This window comes from Xiphophorus maculatus, chromosome 18, assembly GCF_002775205.1.
Source record: "Xiphophorus maculatus strain JP 163 A chromosome 18, X_maculatus-5.0-male, whole genome shotgun sequence".
Taxonomy (NCBI): Eukaryota; Metazoa; Chordata; class Actinopteri; order Cyprinodontiformes; family Poeciliidae; genus Xiphophorus; species Xiphophorus maculatus.
In genome coordinates, this window is record NC_036460.1 from 11,467,031 (window position 1) to 11,484,412 (window position 17,382).

Genomic DNA, 17,382 nt, shown 5'->3' on the forward strand with positions numbered 1-17,382 from the left:
AAATGTTGGCAACAGTGGTGTGACTATTTCTAGCTGAAAATGTGCAGACATGACCTTGTGGGTTGGTCTGTCAGTCAAACCTCTCTCATAGGAGAGCAAAAGAGGACAGTGGTTGATTTTTAGACCAATCAACCACTGTTGAATGATTGGATGTGAAGATCTGTTTCACATGTAAGCATCAGCTGATCACCGATCTCCCAAAATTAAGGAAAGAAATGTGCCGGACAAAGAATCAGTGCATCCCTACTCATCTGTGCTGCAACTGTGGATTTACTTACCCGTTTAATCACAATAAAAGAAGAATACAGTTAGCAGCAGCTTCATTCCGCTGCTTGTTTTTGCTTCAAACCCACCTGGGCTCAGCAGAGAAACAACTGAAACTGGGAGTGGAGACAACTTAGCACAAGTCATCACACAATGTTTTCAACATCCACTGTGAATGAAATGAAAGTTTTACGAATAAGAATGAGAAAAAGTTTTTCCAAAAAACTAAAAAAACATGCTACTCAAAGTGAAGTGCACTTCACTTTGCTACAAGTTTTTTTGTACTCGAGTACAAAAAAAACTGTACTCAAGTAAATTTACTTCATCACTGCTCACCTCTGATATTTGTTGATAGATAAATAATGCTAATGTTCTGGAGCAGCTCAGAGTTATGACTTGAATCTGACTGAGAATCTTTGAGCAAAAGATTAGGGTGATGGAAAGAAGCTCTTCCTACCTTAAAGACTTCTCAAAGATTTTATTCTTTTTGACTCGCAATATTCCACTCAACAAATTATTTTTTAACTTCATTCTCCTTTTACGTTGTTTTATTCTCTTTTGAAAGATGCCAATCTGATTTATTTTCAGAACAAACTTCTTGACTGAATTAAAAACGATTTTAAATCTACATCTGCCGGGGGGGGGGGGGGGGGGGGGGGGGGTGACCTATGACCTGATCGTACAGAGTTTAAACTACTAAGGAGGAGGAAATCCTGAGCAAATCGTTATTAGGCAGGTGAATGACAGACGGAGCAAAGTGCTGTAACTACAGTTTCAGTCTGACATTTCCACTATCATTTTTAATCAACTGCATTCATAAGAAGAAAGTAGAATGACACACTTCTCCATTAACACGAAGTGAACTTGATTAGTTTAACAAAGGAAACGTTTATTGCAGGAATTTGCACTGGTTGTTAGAATTAGTACATGTCAACGTATTTAAGTCCAGGTGAGTAATTTTATTTTATTTTTAACAGTGCTTCATGCTCTCAGAGATCTTTCATTCAGCTTTCTTTCCGTACGAATCACGTCTGTTTTTTTCCTCTTTATGTTGCTTTGAATCTAAATTTATTGGCTATTAAAATTAAACTAGTAAAGAGCTCGACTGAAAAGTGACTGCTTACAATTCTTTCTGCTGTTCCAAGATGAACATTACACAAAAATATTATTTGTCTCATAGTTTTGCTTAAATGACTAAAACAATTAAAATAAAATGACTAAAAGTTGAACAAAAGTAAAAACCAGTGATGGTTCTAGTAAACTGTCTATCAAATGTATCAACATTTTTACCAACCAGGAAGTTAATTAGCTGACGGAAACATTGTGACAGCGTTATCAGATGAACTGCTTTTAGCTTGGGGGGAGGGAATGTTAGGCCACCTAACAGAACCTCGTTATCGCAAATCCACATCCGGTTCTCATTAAAATGCAACTCATCAGCACACATCAATCATTAAGAGTCGATTATGCTTAGAAGGAACGCGTGGGGCTAAAATCTACATACAATGAAATTAAATCAATCAGAGGGAAAATGTTATCTTCAGCTGGGACAAATAGAAGCTTGTGGAAAATATAGGGAAGTTAGTAAAGTGCAAAATGGCTGACGTAAACAAAAGTATAATTATGGAAAAGAAAAGTCCTCAGATCTGAGAATTTGAAGACGAAGCTTATGGAAAATATAGAGAAGTTAGTAAAGTGCAAAATGACTGACATAAACAAAAGTATAATTATGTGAAAGAACCGTCCTCAGATCTGAGAATATACAATCAGAGAAACCCAACAGAGCTTCATTTCTGAATATCAAACCCTCATATACAGTATTAACCTCTGGTAAAGCTATAAACTGTGTCATTGTTTTTGTTTTGTTTATTAAACACAGGTCACTCCTCTGCTTTGGATTTTGGTTCAGCTGAAGCTGGAGCGCCTTTGGCTGCAGCGCCTTTGGCTGCAGCGCCTTTGGCTGCAGCGCCTTTGGCTGCAGCGCCTTTGGCTGCAGCGCCTTTGGCTGCAGCTCCTTTGGCTGCAGCTCCTTCGCTTCCTCCAGGATTTTCCTGCTTGTCCTCACTGTCGATCCTGGCATGCTCGTTCTTCACAAGCTCTTCCAGCTCCGCCTGGGCGAATGTGGAAAACAAAACAGGAATGAATACAGAATATAAACATAATAGAGGCCAAATGAGCACCAAAAAGTAAGAGATACAAGTTTTATGGTGTCAAATGAGTAATGTGTTTCTATGTAGCATGTAGTTACGCAGCTTAAAGTTAACAGATCTCTAGTATTGTCTTTCATATTGTAGTCCAAGAGATGCTACCGCCAGCTAGCATGAGGTTTATAATTTAGATATACGATACATAATAGCTGATGCTATAAAATCCCCATAAAACAGCCGTCCACAAATAACTGAAATCCACAAATACTTGAGACTTCCCTCTAAAAACGGTTATAACTGCTTATTTTAACAGTTCAAACACTAAATATACTTTAATATGCATTAACACACACAGTGGTTTTAGCAATACAGCAGATGCTAACATCTATAGACTTTCTTATTTAGGTGTAATTTCTTGCAATTCAGTCAATCAGCTCCAATGGAAATGAACGGAACTGCTGTACTGACTGCTGGGGAAAGGACAACCAATATCATTTCATCAAAGAATTTCAGTTTCCAAAGCTGGATTTAGTTTTGAGTATTTTAGAAATGCTCGATGAAAAGATCTGCTAACAGGCAGGTTTTCCGCAGTAATTTAGATAATTTTGCTTTACTTGTAGATTTTTCAAAATCTACAAGTAATGAGAATATACAGAGTCCACTGTAATTGCAATGCAAATCTTACAGCAATGACTCAATATTTTATGCTACACTACAGACACTCTGTCTGCACTGATAAAGATTTACTTCAACTCACCATGCTGAATATTTTACACCAACTGACAGCAGCCTGTCTGCTTACTTTGCAGCCTGTGGCTTACGTTTATGACCAATTAGATGATTTTGTAGACTTTATATAAAAACACCAAACTTTCAGACTAAGGTGGTCAGTAATTATAACTTTGGAGGATGAGAGAATCATATCACACTGAAAATAGCATACTCTGTCATTATGCAGTAAACACTTTACAACACTCTTCATTTCTTCATAGTTAGACCCACATGAAATGCATTTTAGATAATCAGTGACACAGCAGCTTTATGATTATGTGTTCATTCTTTACTGATGGAGTTCAGCTCTAAATACTGCAAAGCTGCAGGCATACAAGATTTCAATGAGAAAACTGTGGGGCTCACCTTCCAACCCAGCAAGTCAGCGAGAGCCAAGCAGCCATCATCACACGTACTGATCTGAGCTACGTCTCTGAAACCAGGAAAAAATACGACATGTTGGATGCGGAGACGATTTCAAGACAGGCTTTCATATCCCATCACAAAAAAACAAAAAATACAATCTATGTCTTTAACTAATCCATCATTAAATTTAGATTTTCCTTGCACTTGTTTATCTTGGTGGATTTATTATTAAAGGCACAACAAACCGTTTCAGAAAATAAACTTTTTCACAAGTAGATCAGAGCATAAAAACAAACAAGAAAACCCAACTCAAATATACAATGAACAAATATTTAATTATGTCTATATATCAATAAGATCATATATATCAATGTTGATTATTGATATTATTTTCATTAATTACAAAGTGGTTAGCTTAAAATCTCTTGGTACAAAAACAAAACAATACAAACAGCTGTACACTTTGCACACACATCTGTCTTCCAGACTCTAAAATTAAAAATGAAAATTTTATTTATTTGTACTTGTTAAACTGTTGATAGGAGTATCTATGTAGAACTGACTTTCTATACACACAACTGCAGTAAAGACCATACTTTCTAAGAAGACTAAGATTGCATATGGTTGGTAATTTCTTCTTACGGTATCACTCTGAAAAGCATTACACGGTACTGGATCACATCCTCGTTTAGTAACTTAACTGTCCAATTTAGGGGCAGTTAAGTTTATATAGCATTTATATAGCCATCATAAAAAATAATCATCCTGAAACACTTTGAACCAGACAGACCATAAATGAAAAAGCAGTGATGAGAATGTGACTTTGAACACCCACAGTTCACTGAATATGAAGGAGACTGAGGGCGCCACAGTGTGGGACCAACAAACAGAAACTGTCATTTGTTCCAGCCTCAGTCAGTCTGTTCCACAGCACATCAGCAACTCACCACGTTGCTTTTCACCACTAACACCTATACACACCACTTGTTGCACTGTTGATTTGAGTCTGTGTTTTAGTGTTTTTACTTGCAGCTGTGTAAAACTATGTTCAAGACAAATCTCTTTTTAGGGACAATAAGATATATACTTATATTCTATTCTCGGCTTCATGCGAACAGGAATAGAAAAAACACTGATGGCAATTCTTTCTGAATGCAAAGTGATCACTCTCAGGATGCTATTCTGATATTTATATTCAGTCATTTCTACCTAAATTATGCATGCTAGTTCGCTGCCCCCTGGTGGCTAAATAATACCCCTCATCCAGAAAACATGACATAAATAATTAGGATAAGAGAAAGAGATGCACTGAACAGAAATGTAAGTCTTAATGTAATGCTTAATAAATACCATTTGTTTTTAAGAAATATAACTTAACTTATGACAGTAATCAAAATATTTCCTTCTAGCAATTACTTGGTGTCATTGTAAAAACAGCCACCTATTTGTGGATTTTCTGGAGAATGTAGATGAAGAGCTTTAAAACTTAAAAAATGCTGCCATTACTCTTAAGCGTAGCACATGACAAGAAAACATGTTAAGAAACTCAAAATAATAAAATACAGTTCAGTGTTCCTGTTGAACGTCTCAATCTTTCTGCTGGCTTTATGGATAACAGACATGTCTTAATGTGTCGTTCAAAATACAATTTCCTTTAAAATAGTTTCTTACATCTCTGTATTTCTTTTACCATGAAAATAGATAACGTGTTGTCAGCACAATCTGCACTGAACTTTCACACCTTTCATGTAAAATGTTTCCAACTGGCTGGTCAATCTGGAAATTGTCAGTTTTTCAGATCACCTCTAATAAAAATAAAAGTATCCTCAACAAATAGTGATCAACATCTAAGCCAGTTTATCAAATAATAAGACAGAATCTCAGCATTACCTGTACGCATTTTCTGAGTCAAAGTCCATCCCTCCTCCAAAGCCAAGCAACCCCAAAATAGGATCTGCCTGCAGACAGAAACAAATAAACCTTTCCAGCTGCAGTGGCTTAGACAAGGCAGTGTGAAGAAAGTAGGTATGTAAAGGTGATGGAGCAGTAAAGACTCACCTGTCCTGTTTTCTCCATGTTAATGAGCAACCTGGGGCAACTTTTTGAAACCCTAAATGACAAAAATGGAAGATGAAAGAATCCAACAGGAAAGCCAAAGCAGGACAGTTTCAGAAATGACTAAGTTATGTTACACAATCAGATTAGAAATGCTACTGAGACTAGATGTGGAGTACCTGCCGATTAAACTTGCAAACGGTTGAACCTGCAGAGATGTGCCCATGACTATGAGGAGATCGCATAGAGGAAAATCCTGACAGGGAAGCAAAGGTGAAACATTAATTTGTTTATGTTTTTGCAGAGGTTAAATCATGAACAAATCACTGTTATGAGCTCACCATCTTCATGGTAGTGAAGAAACGGGTTGGCAGGCTCTCTCCAAAAAATACTATATCTGAGGAAAGCGAGATAAGGACAAACGGTGAGAAAAGATCTGGGATCTTTCTGGAAGTAGAAATAAAATCAATGATTCAGCAACAAAATTTGCAGAACTAAGACGAATAGTGCTAAATTTTAAATGAACAAAAATGATGATTGACTCACCTGGTTTGACCAAACTGTTGCATTTTTCACACTTTGGAATCTCGTCAGAGAAGATTTTTTCTAAAACACAGACAAAATTAGAATCTCAAATCTCAGGAGATCACAGGAGCTTAAAAATGCCGCAGCACCTTTCATCCAGTCCAGGTCGTACTCCTTTTTGCAGAGCAATTTGACACAGTGAGAGGTGTAGAACGTTCCATGTGCTTCGATCAGATCGTCTCCTTTTATCCCTGCGACTCGCTCCAGGGTGTCGATGTTCTGAACAGACATGCACACCAACATGGATACAGGAACTTAAAGTAATCTGAATTATTCTGTGTGTAGCGACATGTTCTTTCTCTCCCCCACCTGCGTGTAGCATCGTCTCAGAACCCCCTTGTCCTTCAACATCTTTATGAAGTAGTGGCAGATTGTGGGCTAAAACCAAGCAAAAGGGTAAAAAACAACTCTGAGTATTTGGTAAGGACCGGCTTTTCCCAATCTGCAGCCTGCTTGTCGTACCTTAAACTGTCCTGGGTACAGCTCCCTGGCCAAAGCAAAGAATGGTTCTGGATGATTCTGAAGTGATGAAATTATGGAAAATTCTTCAATTTTCACATGTCACTGTTTTGAGAGATGCGATTCGATCTTGAACAGACCTTAAAGTAATCGATCTGGAAGATGGCCTCCGGGTAAGGCAGGTTGTACTTTTGCAGGTTTGCATAGAGACCGGTTTCTGGAGAGCGGAAATCAGGGATCCCAGCAGCTGTGCAGGAAGAAATCATGAGAAATTACTCAAACAGCACAAAAACTGTTTAATAATAATCAATAAATGCTTAATTCTCTCAAAATGAATGGGATATACTTACATGTTGATATTCCTGCTCCAACCATGCAAATGATGTTTTTACCTATGGCAAAGACAGGTAAAAACATTCATGATAAATGGATTCATGATTCAGTCATGAATCCATTAATGAATAATTTAGCACTCTCTAAATCTCATTTTCTTTTTCTGGATGAATGTACTCAGATTAAATATATATTTATTATTATTATTATCATTGATTTTGTAACCCTGCAAATACCCAGAAATAAAGTAAAACATAATAAGACAAAACTCACATTTGCCGCTGTTTATGTAGCGCGCCACGCTCTCCAGAGACAACTCATCCAGAACTTTCTCTGAAGAGCCCAACCCCAGCGCATTGGCGAAAAGGCCGCGCAAGACGTCCACTGGAAAGGACAGGAGAGAAAAGGAAATACAAGACCAGTTTATTCACGTTTTCACATTACGTATCTGTACTTTCTACGACACTACATTTCTATAATATGTTGTGTTACACATTAATTTTTTTTGTTATTTATAAGTTTGAATGTAATCAAAAACTTATTCAAGTTGGCCTGAAACGATTCCTCGAGTGATTCGAGTACCTCGATTATTAAAACTGGTCGAGGAAAATTTATATGCATCAAAGTTAATTTATGTTGCACGGTGCTCTCACTTCTGCCTGAGTTGTTGATGAAAGCTAAGTGATGGCAGCATTTTTAAGTTCGCTCTGGGAGGATTTTATTGATTCATGATAATGTCTGGGCTTTTATTATTTTTCGGGGGACCAATATGTCTCCTTAAAGTAACTGGCGTGATGCCTGGAGTACGGCAGCTTTTCTCCTCCCGGAGCTGCTGCCTGGTGGCAGTTCAGAGCGAACGAGGGACGAGCGGATAAACTGAACACACGAACCTGAAGTTGGTTTCCGATTCGGGGAAAGACTGAAGGGCAATTCCACCTAATTTTTCACTACCTTTTGCATCTTTAATCGACTATAGTTTATAAACTACAGCACCTAGACTCTTCAAATCTGGACTGGTTTATTCTGCTCTAATAGCAAAATATTTAGAACCATGTTTGTGATTTGTTAAACTTTTATCTGATTTGTGAAACTTCAATAAAGGTTGATTTTACCACTTTTTTGCATCTGGATCATACTAGAACTGCTCTAATTCCAAAACTACAACACCTAGACACTTCAAACCTGGATTGGATTATTTTCGACTAACAGCAACATATTTAGAACCATGTTTGTGATTTGTGAAACCTTTTTCTGATTTGTGAAACTTCAATAAAATGCTACTGAGCATGGCGGGCGGCTGTTGTGTAGTTGCTGCTTATAGTGCAACTATAGCTTTACGGACGAACCGGAAAATGAATTTCATGTCATCCCGGTCTCAACAAACGTGTGGCGGAACGCATCGTGGTGGTACATATCTGGTAGATGAGTTTCTGTGACAAACTAAGGACCCAAATTACGTTGCTAAAATGAACAGAAAAGCTATAAATGTTTGGGCAAAGTGAGAGTTCATCCATTAAATTGACTGGAGATGAATACATAAACGAAAAGCTGAAGTATACACTTTTTTAAAAAATATAAGTGTATTTGTGAGCATTAATCTTTATAATTAAATTGAATATAATTTCAGATTTTTGTATAACTTTTCTTCAGCTTAACTTAAAAAGTGAGTTATTATTGTTACAGGTTAATTTCTTAAACTACATTAAAGTTATTGTTAGGGAAGTTCAAATATGAACAATTGGACTGATGTTGGTATTTTATAGTAACACTGCTGTTATGTTAGATTTACCAGTATTTCAATAATTTGTTTAATCCGATTACTCGATTAATCATAAGAATAATCGCTAGATTACTAAAATATTTGTTTACAACAGCCCTATATTCAAGTTTACCTGTTCAAAAATGACTCCATCTGGCCCAAGTTTAGAAAACGGTGTCAGAAAATTAAAATATTGTTAACTACTGACCTATTCCTGTTAGGTGCGTCTAATGCCCCTTTTTTCAGGCAGACAACATTTATTTGAATGTGTTTATTGCTGTTAAAATCACACAATGGTTTTGATTTTGGTTAACTTTCAATACTTTAACTATTTTTAAAAGCAAACACTTACTTTTACTCAAGTGATAATGTTAATGTACCTTTACTACAGTACTTAAGCACAACGTTTGTGTATTTTCTCCACCGCTGTATGTGAGTGTATGCGGTATTTTTAAACGTACTCTCTGCTTCTCCTGCAGCTTCGTCCTCACTGCTGGTGTCTGATTGATCCTGCAGAGAAAACAATGTGTGACTGGTAGAAACAGTTCACTGAGTGGTGACTGCTAGTAGCAGCTCTTTGTTATGATGCTAACCATCCTCTGGGTCTCACTACATCTGACAGCAGCTAAACAACAACTCAAGCCCGACAGAAAACAGTGACTCCCACCTCGGGTTCAGCGGTGGCCTCCTCCCCTTCTTCTTCTTTTTTGGGGAACTCTGGAAATGAAACCACCATGATGTAAAACTCGACATTCTTGTTTTCAAGGGACAAAGATGTAACTGCGTCTCCTTTCTGGACCAGACAGTCGTCCTACCTGATGGTTCAGACATTTATCCGCCTGCTAGGACTCCAACACGACACTGTTTTGGTTTAAATCCAATAAAAATCGCTAAAATCGGAGAAAATATACAGGAACCCGACGCTTTAAATGTACCCAGCTGTTCCCATTTCTTGTTGTCCGTCGGAAAATTACGTCGGCGTGAACCGCTACCGCGTTCAAAGGAGACATTAGTTCCCGTTGATGTTCACTTTTCTTATTACAAAACATAATAAAAAATACTCTAAAACTCTTAATATCAACTAACCCAATAATAAGCAAAAGTTGCAATTAAACGTATCGCCAATTTATTTGGTTGTAGAACATCAGGTGAGTCAAACATAGCAGTATTTTAACAATGTTTAATTTTCACATTTGCCAATTAAGATATTGCAGAAACGACCATCACTGTTTATTTTATTTCTTGGTGTCTTCATTAGTTCGTTGTGTATCTGCTGCAGAACAGGCTCACACTGGATTATGGGCTTTATTATTCACATAAGCTTCCACAGTGCAGATTACATATACATACACTTACACACACGGACACTGTATTGGCAATTAACTACATAGCATAATGTTTAAAATATATTAAAAATTAATGAAAGAATGAATTAATATATTACTTGCATCATGCCCTCCCCGCACCCACGTGAAGGATGAGACTTTATTGATAAGCACTAACCCCTGGTTTCACCGTAAGGGACGTGCACTGAAAAACACAGTGCAAGCCAAAATGCAACAAAAATACATACGTTTACAACCGTTTACGCTTGCAACTTAACGTTCATAACTTAAAATAATGCTACAACCAAAAATAACTTTAGTTTTAGCATATAAGCAAATGCACGGTTTTATTTACACAATATTTAAGACATCTACTCACTTACTACACACACACCTTGCGCCTCTATCAAGGGGCCCGCTTCTAACAAGATACATTTTATCGTCTACGTTATAACATGTGGTCAGTCCAGTTAGACCGGACGTCGTCCCTTCAAAATAAAAGTATTAAATATTAAAATTAATCATAGCTAAAACCAAATAAAGGCAATAAACACCAAAAGGGAATATAAGCAAATAAATACATTAATTTAAGGTTATTTATTTTACTGCAAAATCACATGTGGCATAGTTGTTGGTACCACTATCAAATAAAAGTATAAATATCACAAGTGATAGAAGCAAGTTTATTTCAGCTATTGACCACTAGACGGTTGAGGACCCTTATTCATCTCACCACCATGGATAAAGTGAACAGCATGGTAAAGAAAGTAAAAAATCTCCAAAGCTCAGTTTTAGACAACTGCAAAAAACTGAGCTGCATTTTGGGTTTCAAATAGATTTGTCAGACACGTACCTTTACTACAGTACTTAAGTACAACGTCTGAGTATTTTCTCCACTGCTACTATAAAAAAATTTATTATTTTTTTATATTATATATAATATCGCATATTATATATAATATAAGTATATATGTATATATATATTTTTTTTCACTGCTATTATATAAAAAAAATATTTTTGCAAGTCAAATATAAGAGAATACACACAACGAGGTTTACAATAATCCTTACTTTGAAGAATAAAATCTTTATTATGTACACCCATTTTTACATTCAGTGACAAAGTCCCAGCAAATTGAAGTTGGACATGAACAGAGATTTTCTAAATATGAACATTTACAGGATCAATGTGCAGCCTTACTCACAAACTGAGATATACACAGGGCATCCAGACATATATTTCAACTTGCGTGTGACATGTTTCTTCACCCACATCTGTTGTGTGTTTCTGCTTTTCTTATTTGTCCTGCATTTATTGTGCCTTATGTCATGATTCTTCAATCATATAAGCTTATGATGACAACTTTGAAAAACAAAGAGAACACCAAAAGCCTCCAAGTCTTTCTGCAGTGATTCTAGTTGTAATCGACCCACTACCTCTCTGCTTCCAGGCGCTCCTCTGACTTCTCCCTTCCAGCCTGAGGCAGACTGAGGTCGTAGCCATCTGCTCTGATCTGGCATTGAGGTAGCATCTCCTCCAGCAGGATGATCACCAACCCTGGATTTGAAATCCTCGGGAGGGAGGACACATTCAGATGCTTTAGGTGGCTACAGTAAATAGACACAGAAAAAGGAGAATATCATTACACAACTGGTTACTTTGCTTTAGAATAATGGTGCTGAAAGTGTGGCATAAAGGCCACTTGTGCATCCTGGACTGATTTTGTTTGGCTTGCAACTCTTTAGTGAGAATAATTTGAATTTGACATGTTACCACAGGCTGATAAAGATGGAGAGTTTTTTTTAATTGAGGCGACATTTTAATTTAAGGTTAAATTGTTACGATGGAAACAATGGAAACTGTTAGGTACAACACACATTTAAATATTACACTTTTTCTATTTCCTTAATTTTATAGTGAACAAGACTGCTAGGGCTCTGCATTTATTATATTGTTAATAATTATCTTGATAAATTTCTTATGACAAGAAGTTTGATTAACCATTGTTGAGAAAAATTCTAATTAATGATCTTTATAAAAACAAAACCAACCATATTGTCGGGGTTTTCATTTTTACTATTTTTTCTACTGTTTATTCAAGGGGAGTATAATATTTATGATACTTTTATTTTCATATTTCAAAAGAAATACCAGTAAATTTGAAAACATGATTAAATTAAATTACTGTGTAGTTTAGTGATACACTTCTTTATATTACTGGAGTCCTAAAGAAGTGAATTAAAAATTGGTATGTTTTTCAAGAGCTGTATTTGCAGAGCTACAACTGCTGTGTCATGTCAGAGAAAGAGGGACCCAAATCCTGTTGTTAGTGCTGAGAATAAGCAACTTTAAAATATTTTCTCCAATCAAGCCCAAAAGAAATTCCGAACCAGATGCCTTTCTTTAATAAGGAAATTATGCAAAACTGTGGATTTACAATGATTGAAATATTCTTTTCCTACAAGAAATTTATAAGCTTAGTTTACTGTTGAGCAGATTAAAAATATTATTTTAGGTAAAGAAAAAAAGTACATTTGCAGCCTTAGGTAATTTTGGAATATACATATAAAAAAAGGTTTGGACTACCGCGCTGCAGACTGTGGGCTACACCGAGTATAAAGCTCACCTGAGATTCCTGAGAGCAGCCAGACCGCCCACAGTTATCCTTGGACAGTGAGAAATGTCCAGCTCCTCCAGAGAGTCCTGGAACTTGTGGAGTCCTGCCAGGAACCAGTCATCCACCTCAGGACAGCCTTGGAGCTTTAGAGTTCGCAGATGTTGCCTCTCTGCAGGTGTTGATAAATCAGATCAAAAACAGGACCAATATATTCAGTGACTCTCAAAAACTAAAGAGCAGAGAGGAATCATCTGCATCACAGCATATTACCCAGGTTAGACAGTCCTACGTAGTTGATGATGGTGTGACTCATGTCTACTTCTTCCACAGGTGTGTCCTTGTAGTTCAGGAAATCCCAGTTGAATTTTCCCCTTGAGTCGGCGCGGAACCACTCAGACTGGCCCACAAACCTGCAGAAGTAACAGAAGTTATGATGAACGGAGAGAGAAGGCTGATGATTTGAAAAGCAGTTCATATGTGAGGTGTCCATATGAGCTTTTTTGAGAGAGCAGCGGGTTGTTGCAGAAGTTATAGTTCTTGATAGCTTTAAAGAATAATTCCAAAGGAACTCATTTCTCAAATAATTTGAATTTTTCTTCTACAAAAATGTCTTCAATTTTCAGAGTAAAAAACCTGAATTTTCAACAAAAATGTATTTTGATTTTATCACTTAAGGCAAGTATTAAAAGAATTTGGTAAACTTAGTCTCAAATTTCAAAAATGTCCTCTGGCCCTGGGGCCTGCAATGGGCCCTTTTCACACCATATGTGTTGACAAGTTCATAATAAACATTTAATCAGAAGGAGCATGACCTTGTTAGACTGAATCTGTCATAATAAATGTGGAAAACATCCAGTTACCTGACAAAGCATTTACAGAACAACTAAAAATAATGCAAAGGGATGTGAGGAGGAGCCACTCACCTAAATCCTCCTCCTAGATTTAGAATATAATAGGCAGATGCTATGTCTGGGCCATAATGCTTGTGGGTGTAACCATAGTAACTGTAAAAGACAGAAGAAAAAATTGGGATTAGGCATGACTTGGTTACCAAAGTCCAGGTTTGGTAAGGTCAAATCATAAAAACTCCTATAGTATTTGCTGTTCAGGAGATGCTGGAGAAAGTGTTAGAGTTGACTTTAGCTGTTTTAATGAAGACTCCTATACTCCCAACAGATTTGGCTGTAAGGGAATATGTTCAGATGTGAAAAAACAGCTCAGTAATGGTGTGGAAACTAAAGGTGCAAAGCCCATCACAATTACTGTTTAAAAGTGCAGTTGGTAACTTAGGAGCAACAGGTCTGTTAAGAACCCAACTTTTCAGCAAGATATAGGAGCTTGTTTTAAGTCAACAATTCATTAATGAATGATGAAAAAGTACTAATTCAAATGCCAGATTTTCACTTACAAAAAAGACATTTTCCAACATTACAAGTGAAATAATCTGCCAGAGGAATCAGTACATTTCCATCAGTACATTGGAATCAGTACATTTCCATCACTAATAAGAAATTATTGATTTAAATTAAACTAACTGACTTATACTATATCTTCCTGAAAAGTTACTTGTAAGTTACTTGTCTTATTTCAAGCAAATTAGAAATTAGACCAAAAATACTTGGTAAGATTTTGTGTTTTTTGCAGTGTGATTGCAAGGTGTCCAGTTCCTGTTGCTGCTAAACAAGCCCAAATTATCATAACCCCAAATTAAGGGCACTGTCTCCAAATTTGGTGCTGTGCATTTTGATCAAACATTTCTACTTTAGACTCATATGTTTGCATTTTTAATATTGACAAATGCTACAAACAATGCTTAATATTTGAAAAACAAAAACAATAACAATGTCTAGGCCTGTCGCGATAAACGATAAATCGATTAATCGTACGATAAATTAAAACTATCGACGTCATTTCAATTATCGGCATTATCGTCTCTTCCGGCCTTTTTCTCTTTCTGTTAATGACACCGAATGAAAAAAGGCTCAACTCCGGTGCTCTCCACTGACCCTCCCTTCCTCATTTCCTTAGTGTAAAGCCCAGCGCAGACTACACGATCTTAGAGCTGTCAGCTGATTGTCGGCCCATTTTCAAAACCTGAGAGACCAAACATTAGCCGACAGAAATCCTAGCTATAACGGTTCGATCGGGTTCAGTCCTGCTGTGTGGTGTCCAACAATGGGCACAAAATAATGGCTACAAGTTCAGTGAACTAATTTTAAAACCAGGCATTAATCAATGCTTTACTACAATCTACCTGCAATGCATGTGGCTAGAGTCAGTCCTGACCGAATGAAAATCATTATAACCTATTTATGTCACGTTAACGAAGAACAGCTGAAAAGTTACCGGGTTTATCAACTGCGGTAGCAATTTTGCTCCAACTCCTCTTCTTGTCATTTCTATATTCTTTGCATGTTGAATAAACATTAATGTTGTTTCCACGTATCATCTCCAATGTCCGCTGGACTTCGGGTTGCTCCGTGTCAGCTGTTCGGGATTCCCCGACATAATTTCCCCTCAGAAAGCGAGGAGGAGAATCCTCGCTTTCTGATTGGCTGCCTGTCACATTCAACAGGCTGAGTTAACGTCCCAGTGGGGAAAACCCCTGATTTAGATCAGAGCGGCAACTACGATCTACCGTAACACACCACACAATCTTAGAAAGACCAAAGGTCTAAGATTGTCATAAGGGGAAAAATAGGAGCAAAAAATCATGTAGTGTGAACTATTGCATCAGGTAGTGGATGTGCCCATCTTCTCTATTTAAATCTAATTATTACTGAAGGGCAACATAATATACAGACTCCATAATCTTTTGGTTGAATGCAGTATTTATTTACACTTTGGCTTTATGTTGTTTAGTTTTTTATCAAGTACATTTTTTGTTAATGGAGACTGAGAATCCATTTTGTTTTTGGTTGTTTTGTTTATTTTGTTTATCAGTTCCAGTGTTAAATGTTCTTTTGAAAATAAAGTGTATCTATCTTTGGCAAGAAATCACATGCATTATTACATCATTTCCATTAAATCAGTGTAAAAAGGTCTTCAGACAATATTATCGTTTATCGCAATAATTTTTTGAGACAATTAATCGCTCAGCAAAATTTGCTATCGTGACAGGCCTAACAATGTCAATGCTGTGCATAGTGGTTTCTATCCTGAGCTACCCTGGGACCCCTACGCCTTGCAAGACTTTAGAGGCTAAAATATAAATACAAAACTTGGAAAAAAAATAAGTACAAATTTGGACAAACATTACTAATTTGCAAAGAAAGTCACACAAATGTGGAAAGACTACAATAATGATGGAATAATGATTTTTCTGGTCTATGCTGATGAAAAGGATTCATGAAAAAAATAATTTACACACATGTTCTAATATGTAGGCCAATAGAAATAATGGTACCAAGCTGATTTCTCACATTTGTCTTGAAAATTGAACTCAGGGTCATATAAAAACTGTAACTGTTCCACTGTTATGTTGCTCAAAATGTACCAAATGTGTTTTCGACACATAAAACTTTGTTTGTCTTACAGATTCTTCTTTCGGAGCTGGTCCTTCCCAATCCGGGACTTCCAGTTTAGGAGCGCCTCTACATCATAGAAGCGCTGGGCGAGGAAGTCAAGAGACCTGGACACGAGAGAAGGAGGAGATGCTGAGCTGGAGCTCCAATGTCGCCTAGCAACGAGGAGGCCAGCAGCCCGCTGACAGCACCTGCGTAAAGACTGAAAAGATACAGACGACCTGATGAAAAGGGGGCATGAACAAACACGGTGCAGGTAAAAATGGAAACATAAAGAAATAAAGGAGAACATATACTAATGTAATAATAATAAAGGCAACAACGCTGTACTGTGTTCAGCAATATAAAAGAATTAAGGAACCTTCAGTCCTGTTGTCTGAGATCATATTACCACGACATTAGCTAACCCATTACCTAATCCTAATTTAACGCAGTTTATAACGAAACAATTGCCTCAGAGTAAATACGGCCGATCTACAAAACACACACTCCAAGAGTGAAACTGACTTTTTTTTCTTTGTATATCCTATTTCTCGCTGGGTTTAGCAGAAATGTGAAGGATAACTCACTATCAAGGGTGCCGACATGACAGCAACTTCCAACAGTAAGCCGTGTAGGACAAACCTTCCGCTTCCGCCTCTGGGATTTTTTGAGAGCCGTTTTTCTTCTTGTCACCACTAGGTGTCGCAAAGTGAATGCCTCTGAAAGGTGAACTGTCCTATTTTACGGAATTATTTGAAAGTAAAAGTTCATAAAACAACCTTTTTAGTTCAGTGTTAAGGTTAACATCTTTCATGTTTAAACAATGTCACAGAAAAGGAATTTAATAGACTTTCTGATAGCCTCTGTGTCTCAAAATGTGATCATTTAAAAATGTTTGTAGCTGTTTCAAAGTTACATAAAACCAGAAAGAAAGAGCTTGGTTGAACCTGCAGATTTATCACAATGCAGACAGGCAAACTGTGAATATTTACCACAAACAAATTAAAATAAGAAAAAATAATCTTTCACATATTGTTTGCCTTCCAACATGCTGCCAGTTTTAAAATGTGAATAGCTTAAATGAACTTGATGTATGACAATCTTTGATTTAATGTAAAATTTGGGCGAAATAGCAATAATAAAAAAACAAAGACAGTTCTATGTAACTCCAAAAATAAAAATTCTCCAACTTTT

General features: G+C 36.8%; 2 protein-coding genes across 3 annotated transcripts; both read right to left on the reverse strand.

Moving 5' to 3' along the window:
• Positions 1-1,132: 1,132 nt before the first annotated feature.
• On the reverse strand, positions 1,133-9,706 carry sirt2 (sirtuin 2). Of its 2 annotated transcripts, XM_023350752.1 has the most exons (17): positions 9,555-9,706; positions 9,407-9,456; positions 9,201-9,249; positions 7,254-7,364; positions 6,998-7,039; positions 6,788-6,894; positions 6,651-6,707; positions 6,498-6,566; positions 6,278-6,407; positions 6,150-6,209; positions 5,945-6,000; positions 5,783-5,859; positions 5,607-5,658; positions 5,439-5,506; positions 3,549-3,615; positions 2,219-2,375; positions 1,133-2,188 (listed from the first exon to the last, which is right to left on the reverse strand). In XM_023350752.1, the coding sequence occupies exons 1-17, from the start codon at positions 9,568-9,570 to the stop codon at positions 2,145-2,147; spliced, it is 1,212 nt and encodes a 403-aa protein (XP_023206520.1). In that variant the 5' UTR covers positions 9,571-9,706; the 3' UTR covers positions 1,133-2,144. The 2 variants fall into 2 exon arrangements, with proteins under 2 accessions (XP_023206520.1, XP_005804579.1); XM_005804522.3 differs by having other exon boundaries at positions 1,133-2,375.
• Positions 9,707-10,027: 321 nt separating this feature from the next.
• Positions 10,028-16,840, reverse strand: dmac2 (distal membrane arm assembly complex 2). The gene is made up of 6 exons (XM_023350874.1): positions 16,776-16,840; positions 16,218-16,408; positions 13,606-13,686; positions 12,953-13,092; positions 12,692-12,851; positions 10,028-11,672 (listed from the first exon to the last, which is right to left on the reverse strand). Exons 1-6 carry the CDS (start codon positions 16,791-16,793, stop codon positions 11,498-11,500), a joined length of 765 nt encoding a protein of 254 aa, XP_023206642.1. The 5' UTR covers positions 16,794-16,840; the 3' UTR covers positions 10,028-11,497.
• Between the last annotated feature and the right edge of the window lie 542 nt (positions 16,841-17,382).

Bases quoted from the DNA above. Each gene is read 5' to 3' on its own strand.
- dmac2 (XM_023350874.1), bottom strand. The intron at 13,687-16,217 runs GTAAGACAAACA...TGTCTTTTACAG, and splicing joins CAGCTCCGAAAGAAGAATCT to TTACTATGGTTACACCCACA. The intron at 12,852-12,952 runs GTAATATGCTGT...CAACACCTGCAG, and splicing joins CGTAGGACTGTCTAACCTGG to AGAGGCAACATCTGCGAACT.
- sirt2 (XM_005804522.3), bottom strand. The intron at 9,250-9,406 runs GTGGGAGTCACT...TTTTCTCTGCAG, and splicing joins AGGCCACCGCTGAACCCGAG to GATCAATCAGACACCAGCAG. The intron at 7,365-9,200 runs GTACGTTTAAAA...TGTCCTTTCCAG, and splicing joins AGCTGCAGGAGAAGCAGAGA to TGGACGTCTTGCGCGGCCTT.